At 40.0% G+C, this 9,873-nt stretch overlaps 1 protein-coding gene across 1 annotated transcript; it reads right to left on the bottom strand.

Annotated features, from left to right (window-relative positions):
* Window positions 1-1,454: 1,454 nt before the first annotated feature.
* LOC144051723 (zona pellucida-like domain-containing protein 1) lies at window positions 1,455-8,725 on the bottom strand. Its single transcript, XM_077565092.1, has 10 exons — window positions 8,596-8,725; window positions 6,604-6,824; window positions 6,330-6,514; window positions 6,177-6,249; window positions 5,216-5,313; window positions 4,873-4,953; window positions 3,932-4,100; window positions 3,742-3,850; window positions 1,712-1,735; window positions 1,455-1,594 (listed from the first exon to the last, which is right to left on the bottom strand). Exons 1-10 carry the CDS (start codon window positions 8,690-8,692, stop codon window positions 1,455-1,457), a joined length of 1,197 nt encoding a protein of 398 aa, XP_077421218.1. The 5' UTR covers window positions 8,693-8,725.
* Between the last annotated feature and the right edge of the window lie 1,148 nt (window positions 8,726-9,873).

Below are 9,873 nucleotides of genomic sequence, written 5' to 3' on the forward strand. Positions count from 1 at the left end.
CTTTATTTGGTCCTCAAATACATTTCCTGTCAAATACAACGGTTGAACAAAATGATGCAAATGGACTCCGCCTTAAAGGCATCTTCTCATAAAAACATTTCCCCAAAACTCGGACTTGCAGGTTTAGTTTTGCCTGCGAGCACCGCACTCCAGCAGCGTTTTGTTCGCGAGGCTCCGTGGAGGTAACTTGAACGGGGCATTTTTTTTGCTCTGAGATGATACGCCAATGACGTATACCTAATATGGTATTTCATTTCCGCGTTGCAAAGTGTACAGACAGAGTACTTTAGATGTCTCCAACAAATGTCAAGCAAGTCAAACTGAAAGTAAAATGACCTACAGTCCCTTTCTGTTCGGCTGTTTAGCTGCACATATGAGCAGCAGAGGTTATAGGTCAGCCACCACCGGAAATAAGTCAAACGTTATATATTTTTTAACGCTTTAAGTAATTTCACTGAATTTGAAGTTAACGCTTTAAAGTTGATGCTCAAAGGTCTTAAAAATGCAGCAATACTATATTCTCTTTGGAGAGTCTATTTAGTGAATGAGAGGTCTTCGGTTGGATGTAAGTGGACTTGAAACGCCTTCAATTTGACTTCCTTGAGATGAGGGCGCCATGTCATACATAACACCAGCTAAAATCTCTTGTGGACAAGTGAACTGTGGTGGGGGGGAGGCCTAAAAAAAAAAAGAAATGTTCAAAATGGTGATTAGACACCCTCTGGTGGAGAGTTATTACAAAAACTGCATGTAAACAGTAGTACTGATATTTTTTCCTATTACTAATAATATTATTTTTTTATTATTATTATTGTTTTTTTTATTAGTATTATTTATTATTATTATTATTATTATTATTATAAATTTTATTATTATTTATTATTTTTTCCTAGTACTGATTATTTTTTCCTATAAATGCTCCCACAGAGCTAGTTTTGTCACTGTCGGAAATCGCAATGAGTGAATTGATTTGAGCCTGTCACTGCACGCTCTGTGTTTGTGCATCTTGCAAGCTTTAATAAGTCATAGTGTGTCATCCTCAACAACAAAAAATGGCACAAATGTACACAAACTTTTTGGGTTCAATTTTGACATCAAGTATTCCAAAATGACGGCGTCTTGCACACACCATGAAAGCAAGCACATTCTGCAAATAAATTATTACATTCATATATCTTAGCGAAACATTCCAAATCAACGGCATGCATCTAGTTGATTAAATACAACTTTTGTCTACATGTAACATGCAAAACGCTTCAAAGAGTTCAAGCGCGAAATACCATCAACAAATTAGATGCAGGTTGTTCGGAAGCACCGTTGATCAAGGTTCATGCAGTACCGGAATAATATCATTCGTGATACATTCGTTATCCGGACGTCGCCTTCCCTTAATGTGTAGGAAACAAGCTTTATACAACGTGTACCTCCACCAATTGTGCTACATTTAGCCACTGCTAGCTCAGATGCTTCAGCTTTTGATAAAAAGAGGCCGCCGCCAAAATGGCCGTCACGCCGATCACAAAGAGGACGCCCACGGCAATCCCCAGGCCCACCGACGCACCCTCGGCATCCGACTGGCCGTCGCCGGACTGGGCTGAAAAAAGAATGGAACGTTATTACTTTTTGGCTACACAGGAAATTGTGGAATTTGATCATGGAAAAAGTTGTTTATGTTCTCATAGTGGTGGCATCGGAAAAAAAAAATACTTACCCTCTTCTTTAGATTGAATGGCTGCTGGAATGATAGGGACACTATGTCAATGTGAGGGATGGACATTTGAATAGTCGCTGTATGATAACAACCATGTATGTCAAGTTGACATTTTTTTCAGCGCCGCCGCAAAAATTGATAGCAAAGTTTCTTCATATAAACCCGCCACAAACGACCGCAGCTTTAGCACCGCACATCCATCTTTTCCCAATCTTCAAGTTGGAAGCTTTAAAATCTTTACGCTGCTGTTATGATCGTTTCTCAGCAACAGCAATCTTCCCGGGTCCCGAGCCAATTTGACCTACTGTGGATTAATAACTCCATTGCTAACCATTCCGATCAATATTTAGTGCAACGGTCTTTTCTAACTCTCACTGATCATGCTTCAGTGAGTATGATTCACTCATTTTTCATTTTTAACAATGTACACTAAAACCTTTTTTATTTTATATTGGCCTACATATAAAAAAAAACTATAATTCTGCATGACCCTTATTAAACAACAAGTTTAAATTTATGCTGCACATCTGCTCAGTGTCAAATAGACTCACTGATTTAAAATTAAGCAGAATCATGAGAATTTTGTATAAGCAAAATGAATATAGTCTCTATTATGCGAGTCTATTTATATCAGAAAATGACAAATTTTATTAGTACCTAAACCTCCCCAATAAAACAAAACCACACCTTTCACAGTGGCCTTTTATTTTGGGCAGCCTGAGACCCCGTCCACACGAAAGCCACTTTCAATGTATCCTCACAATTTTTTTTTTTTACCGTTCGTCCACACGATGGCGCTGTTTCGGAGCTTGGAACCGATCGCTTTTGAAACCGGGCTCCAGAGCGGAAAGATTTCAAAATGCGGCCCGTACGCGTCCATCCGGTCGCCATATTGCAGGATACACCTCCGGATTTGATGACGTCATGGTCGCAGCTCGATGACGACGCATCATCGCAGATTGATGACGTATGCGCCGAATCTCGCGTGACCGCGCGCGAACCGTCATTCTGTCAACAACAATGGCGGATAACCGTGTCGTAGTGGTTTTGCAGCAAAAATATTTTGCTTCTTTATTCCCACGTTCAACAAGCGGCATTGTACTTGAATCACCCGCCATTGTCATTTCTCCTGTGTTCGTCTTTTTCATGTTTTTTTTTGTTTTTTTTCTTGAGCTCAGTATTGTTCATTCAATTTGACATCATCATTGCTCTCCTTTTTTAAAAAAATAATAATAATTTAAAAAAAATGTTTGTTTTTTTCTTTCTCTTTTTCAAGTTGTTTTGATACATGCTAAGTCATGTTTGTTCTGTAGATTGCGTCTTCTTGGCTGATTCTTCTTCTATGCTTTTCGTTAACTCCCTGTGGCTGCGCTACAGCGCCACTCCAGGCTTGGCATATACATTGCAGCCGTTAAACGTCCTCAGCGTCTTCTTTTGGACACGCGCAAATCTTGAAAAGCTTCTGCGTGTACGAGATTTGTTTGAGGAACGAAGCCGGCTTTGATTCCGTCCGGACGGGACCTAAGGCACACCTGTGCACTAATCATGGTGTCTCATCAGCATCTTGACGTGGCACACCCGTGAGGTGGGATGGATTATCTCGGCAAAGGAGAAGTGCTCTCTCTCACAGATTTAGATTTGAGAGAAATGGTGATATTGTATATGTGGAAGAAGTTTTAGATCTTTGAGTTAAATCTTTAGATCGAACTTTAGAAAACTTAACTTTTGTCTTTAGATCTTTTAAATCTTTGAATTTTGATCTGTATGCTTCAAGATAAGCAAAAACGGTTTTCCTACTATCCAAGGTTGTCGGTTCATGTCAACAAATTTACTGCGATCATCTTTCGTCATGTCCGTTTGTGAACATCTTCAAAATACAGTAAATGTCGACTGTGTGTTTTGACGGACAGTCCTGGTAGCCAATGAAGATGTTTGTTAAAAACAGCATGAACAAAAATGGGTTGTTCATCCGACAGCGACTAACTGCTGCTTAAATGTAGAGTGCAGAAATGACGTTAAAGGGTACACACAGTCATCAGATCTGGCTTTTATGCGCACGGTGAGCAAGGACGGCTCGTCGATGCTCTGCCGGATGACGGCAGTCTCCGCGTTCCCCCTCCGCCTCCGACTGTTGCATTGCTGGGGGTCATCAACGATGGCCCACCAGGAAGCAGAGGTGTTGATTTGTTTTCATGATTCCGAAAGGGATGCCTTCCTTACCTTGAAGGTGCCGCAAGTGCTTTGCTGGCAGAGTCGTGTGATGCAGTGCAGGTAGTAAGTGGAGATGGTTTGATTCTGCTGCTCGATGAAGCGAAAGGCGGAAAAGTAGAAGCGGGCCTTTTGGCTCTCGCCGTTCTCCAGGATGGTGGTCAGCTGGGCGATGGAGCACCTTTTGATACAAGGGGAACCTCACATGTGTCCCATTTGCAGGAATACATTCAGGCAGTGTAAACAAATACAATTTTGACTTAGGACATTAGTTACTTAACTCATTCACTGCCATTGAAGGCTATAGACGTCAAAAACATTTTTTCCACTTTTGTTAATTTTTTTTTTTTAACTTTTCTTTTTTTTTTTAAAAAAGAAGAAGAAAAGTTTATTAAAAATTAGGGGCGTCAGCCAATAATTTTTTTTAATTGTAATTAATTGCATGACTTTACTAGTTATTTTTGTTATTTAAAAAAAATAAGAAAAGATTAAAAAAGGAAAAGAAAAGATTATTCAAAATTAGGGGCGCCAGGCAATATTCTTTTTTAATTGTAATTAATTGCATAACTTCACTAGTTATTTTTATTATTAAAAAAAAATGAAAAAAAAAATTTTTTAAAGAAAAGAAAAGATTATTAAAAATAAGGGGCGTCAGGCGATTTAAATTTGTAACCATAATTAATCACATGACTTCACCAGTTAACTCACGATTAATCACAAATTTTATATCTGTTCTAAATGAACAATAAAAAAAATTCTAGGTTTTCATAGTATTGTTAAAAAAAATGGGGGAAAAATGAATAGAAGTAGTTCAAATGAATTTTTGACATCTATAGCCGTCAATGGCAATGTACGAGTTAAATTCCATTACAGTAGGAAAAAGATATCCTGTTCACCTAAAGAATGTGTCTAAAACAATCTGAAAGCGCAAGATGATGGTGGTTTGGACTTACGAGACAAAGAGATTAAAGAAGGTGGAGTTGGTGGGGTGCGGGGAAACGGAAGCGTAGCACCGGTCTAGAAGCACAAAGTACCTGTGGAGAAACAACGAGGTCCCCGGCACCGAGTCAGAGACTCCAGGTCACAGGCGGAATCCTCAGATTTACAATCTATCAAGATCCATGAGGTTTACAGAGGAGTGAAGACAACGGAGAACCACCCAGGAAGTATCCAGTACCGGCATTTATCAAACGGCCGGATCAATAAACATACCTTCTGCAGGACATTCAAATGATCTTATAACAAAGGGTTTGATAAACGGGACCTGGGGCCATCCGGAATGATAAAGTTTCTTACTGTGATGTCAGGTTGGCCGCAACCACCTCCACATAGATCTTTTTTTGAAGTTCAATGCCCTCTTGTGGCATGATGAGTGGACTGGTGTAGTTTTCATCCTGGAAAATGGAGAAAGAAGTTAAGAAAGAAAGAAAAGTGCCAAAAAATGGATTCTCATAAGAATCGCGATTCTCATTTAGTACGATTCAGAATCGATTTTAAATGTCCCAAAATCGACTTTATTTAAATTATTTTATACTGTCTTCCCTTTGTTTGTGTGTGCCTTTATTGGGAGCGCTGTTCATGTTGTACCCGATTTGGCCACTTAGGGGCAGTGTGGTTCCAAAAAATGGATTCTCATAAGAATCGTGATTCTCATTTCGTACGATTTAGAATCGATTTTAAATGTCCCAAAATCGACTTTATTTAAATTATTTTATACTGTCTTCCCTTTGTTTGTGTGTGCCTTTATTCGGAGCGCTGTTCATGTTGTACCCGATTTGGCCACTTAGGGGCAGTGTGGTTCCACGCGGTCTGATACACTGTTAAGTTGTAGATAAAAGTGCTGCAAGTAGCGCACTAATTAGCATTAGCGAGTCAGACTGGAGTAGACCATTACGATTCCTTGAACATCTATAAATTGAAGCAAAAATCATTGTCAATCAAATAATTTTGAGTAAAAAAAAATTGTTCTTTGTGGGTGAGTATGTGTGTGTGCGTGCGTGTGAGTGTATTCATTAGTTCACCTAAAACCTATTAAAAAATCGTTCACCTAAACCGAACACTTCCAGCCAGGGTCGTGAGGCCGTCAGGAGACCCGAGGAAGCACCAAAGAAAAGAAAGGAAAGAAAAAAATCGTTCTTAACCGAAAATCTATTCTGAATCGAATCGCACACCCAAAAATCGGAACCGAATTGTGAGACATTCAAAGATTCCCACCCCTAGTAGACATCATTCGATTGTGGCGGTTTGTTAGTTGCACCTGGAACAAGGTCATGCTGAGGGTGCTGATAAAGCTGCCGTTGTTGTCCTTTAGCGCGATGGAAGCAGATGACCTACAAAAGGGATCAAACACAACCGCATTGGTGATAAATTAAAATACGACTTCGGTGCGGTGTTGTGTTAGCATACTCACACGTCCACCTGGGTGTTGTTGAGCAGATACTCTAAAGGGTAGGCGCACGAGTAGTAATATTTGAGCTCGGCATTGTAGGTGATTGTACCTATAGTGGGGTCAAACGATCGCACTGCCCCGCTGACGTTGACCCGTTGGACGTTAGAGAAGTCGGAAAATGTTCCCGTTCCTGGTGCGCTTGTGGTCTAAAAAAGCATGTCAATGAAAAGCAGGACTTTTTAAATCCGCCGCATCCGAGCCAGAGCTTCATTCTTGTGGCTCGCACGCCGCTCACCAAGAAGTTACTCCCGCAGGCGTTCCCCTCTCGGATGGGGAAGCTAAACCTGACCACCGGGGGGGTCACCGTCTCGTCCAGGCTGCCCTGACATTCGGAATTTCCAACGATGCGGTTGAGGATGAGTAAGCTGGCGTTGTATCCCGTGTAGACCGCCGGGCAGATTTGGATCGCCAGGTGGATGGCGGATGTGCCGCACACCACCGCGATATCAGTGTATTCTGATGGTGGCAAGATAACAAGAAAAACAGATGATACGGTGATAATGATTGATTCATTGATCGCTATGAATTGTGTTTATTGAGTGGTATTGACTGTTAATTTGATACGGTGGTCCCTCGCTACTTCGCGGTTCACTTATTGCGGATTCATTATATTGCAGATTTTTATTTGGGTTCATAAGTCATACATTGGAGGTTTTACCTTGGGTTGTACCTCGAGTTTTTTTTTCAGATTAACACCCCCCCACCCCCGCCCCCACCACCATTTTCAATAGTAAGTACAACATAAAACTCTTTATTATGCTGCTATTTTTGTCCCTCGTTCACTGCCATTGACGGCTATAAACGTCAAAAATTCATTTGAACTATTTCTATTAATTTAACTTTTTTTTTCACTTTTGTTACCAAGAGTATAAAATCCTTGATTTTTTTGTATTGTGCATTTAGAACAGATATGAAATCTGTGATTAATCTAGAGTTAACTAGTGAAGTCAGGCGATTAATTACAATTAAAAACTTTAATCACCTGACGCTCTGAATTTTTAATAATCTTTTCTTTTCTTTTTTAGTTCTTTCACTGCCATTAACGGCTATAAACGTCCAAAAATCATTTTAACTATTTCTATTAGTTTCATTTTTTTTCCCACTTTTGTTAACAAGAATATGAAAACCTAGAATTTTTTTATTGTTTATTTAGAACAGATGTAAAATTTGTGATGAATCACGACTTAACTAGTGAAGTCATGCAATTAATTACAATTAAAAAATGTGATCGCCTTTTGCCTTTTCATGAATTTAAGGCAGCGAATGAGTTAAGAAATCATATTTGAGTAAATAAAAACAGACCGTTTCCATCTGTTCTTCTTCTGCTTCTTTTGAGAGGGGATCCGCCGCTGTAGGTGGCGCTATACACCATTAAGAGATGTGATCCACCAGTATTTTAAAAGAAGAAGAAGAAAACCAGGAAGCGCCGTGCGATGACGTCGTATGAGTTTGCTTTTGTAATTCTCGATAAACCGTAGCGTTTCTTTGCTGTTTTCCATCTAAAATTGCTTTAATATTCGCTTCTTTAATTAATTCAAACATACCTTACTTTATTGTCCGCCATTGCTTTTTGACTATAAACATACGTGTGACGTAATATCTGGTCAAAATGTGCGATATGTATCCGGTAGTTTCCATAGCCAAAATGTGCATTTTCTTTTTTTTCGATACGCTTAAAAAAAATATATATATAATAATTGCATGTCTAGCGTTTCCATTCTGTTTTATTTTTTAACAAAAATAGGTGGATGGAAGCCTCACTAGTGTCAAGGCAAAATTGTGTGCACTAAATGGCTACAACCTGCAACGTGCTGTTGATTGAGTGTCTATAAATAGAGTTGAGCTAAGATGTATATTCACTTTTTATCTGAAATATGTGCCTAGGCTCAATTAAGGTCGAGGAACACTGCTTGAAGAAGTGCAACATGAGGTCAGCTATAGGAAGTTGAGCTCCTTCCAAGATCGAACACCTCTGCAATTGCTAGTGTTGTTAAAAAGAAATTTTAGCCAAATGCCTTAATTGCTATTCATACAGATCTTAATTCAACATAAGGACGTCAAAATTAAATACAGTTTCACCTGCAAATATCCGCCAGCGCATTTGTCCGCATGCCTCCGATCAATATGTGAAGTCAGTGCAGTGCCCTCAAAGGCATGTGTCTAATCTAAAATCAATAGATCCCCCCCCCCCCCCCCCCCTCGGAGACGAGTTTGAAGGCAGTCTCACCAGGTCGTCTGGCGTGCGCTCCACAGTCAGACAGGCTGAGGGCCTCTCGGCCCGCAATCCACAGCGAGGTCAGGATGAGGAAGCTGATCAAAGCCATCTCCCGCCGCTCTGCCTTCGGTGTTAGAAAGCTGAGGGGGAACCGCAATTGTCACTTCAGAAGAGGATTAATCCAGAAAAGGCATCCTGGATTAGGGTACAAAATCCATTTATGGAAAGCGTGTAGGGATCGAACCTACCTCGGTCTCTCGGCCTGGTTTGTGAAGAGAACGCGGGGTGGAGGTGGTTTTATATACGCTGACCCGACTACCATATTGCGGACTGTTTTAGGATTGGACGTTAACAGGGTCACTGGCACATTGGCGGGAACAATTCTCTTTTTCTCCGTGGTCGTCTCCTGGAGGCAAATGATGAAACCCAACACAGGACTCTCTTTAAACAAACATGCTTCAAACAATATGCATTGGAGAGCATTTGTGAAATGCACCCATTTAGTCGCTAATATGAAACTTAACCCTGGAGAACCCACGGGGTCAAATTTGGCCCCTATAAATTCTGCTACTCAAATAACAAAGACCTTTTTTTTTTTTTTACAAATTTAATTTCAAAAGTCCAGAGTGCCACTTCTGACCCCTGCATGGGTCCATCTAGTGGATGAATATTGCACTTACATGAGCCATAGTGGTGGTGACAAGATGGCTAAAATGCAACAGATAAAACAAAAAAATTATATTGTTCAATGTAGCTGTGTATTTGATTGATTATTTTTCTTAAATTCTAAATATTTTACTGTCAGTTTTCATTATTCTGATTTTTCGAAATGATACCCCTAAATCCCAAAGGGTCAAATTTCGCCCTAATCCTAAATTAAGGGAATACATTGGAAAAAACATTGAAAAAACGTATATTTTGGTGTTCAGTGAACTTATAGCAGTCATTTAATGTATAATTCATAATTTTCCAAAGAAGAAAAGGGTTCTTGGGTTCTCCAGGGTTAATCAAGTAAGGGAAATTCAACCATGACACAATGGTGAGAAGAGGGCCTGTTGTCTTGTGATGTGTTTGATGATATTTAATGCGGCGGAATGGCATCTCATACGAAATCAGTGAGTTGATCTTTAAATTCAAGATAAAATTGGTGTGAAAGTCTTGTAAGATGATCTTGTCAGCTGAGCCACCTGGGAAGAGAACGCTCAAATCCGGGTCAAGATGAAAGCTGGGGCATCCATGCCGTGATGCGATGACGTCCTCTTCGTTCTTCAACCATGCCCATGGTTGAAG

This window comes from Vanacampus margaritifer, chromosome 5 (genome assembly GCF_051991255.1).
Source record: "Vanacampus margaritifer isolate UIUO_Vmar chromosome 5, RoL_Vmar_1.0, whole genome shotgun sequence".
Classification (NCBI taxonomy): Eukaryota; Metazoa; Chordata; class Actinopteri; order Syngnathiformes; family Syngnathidae; genus Vanacampus; species Vanacampus margaritifer.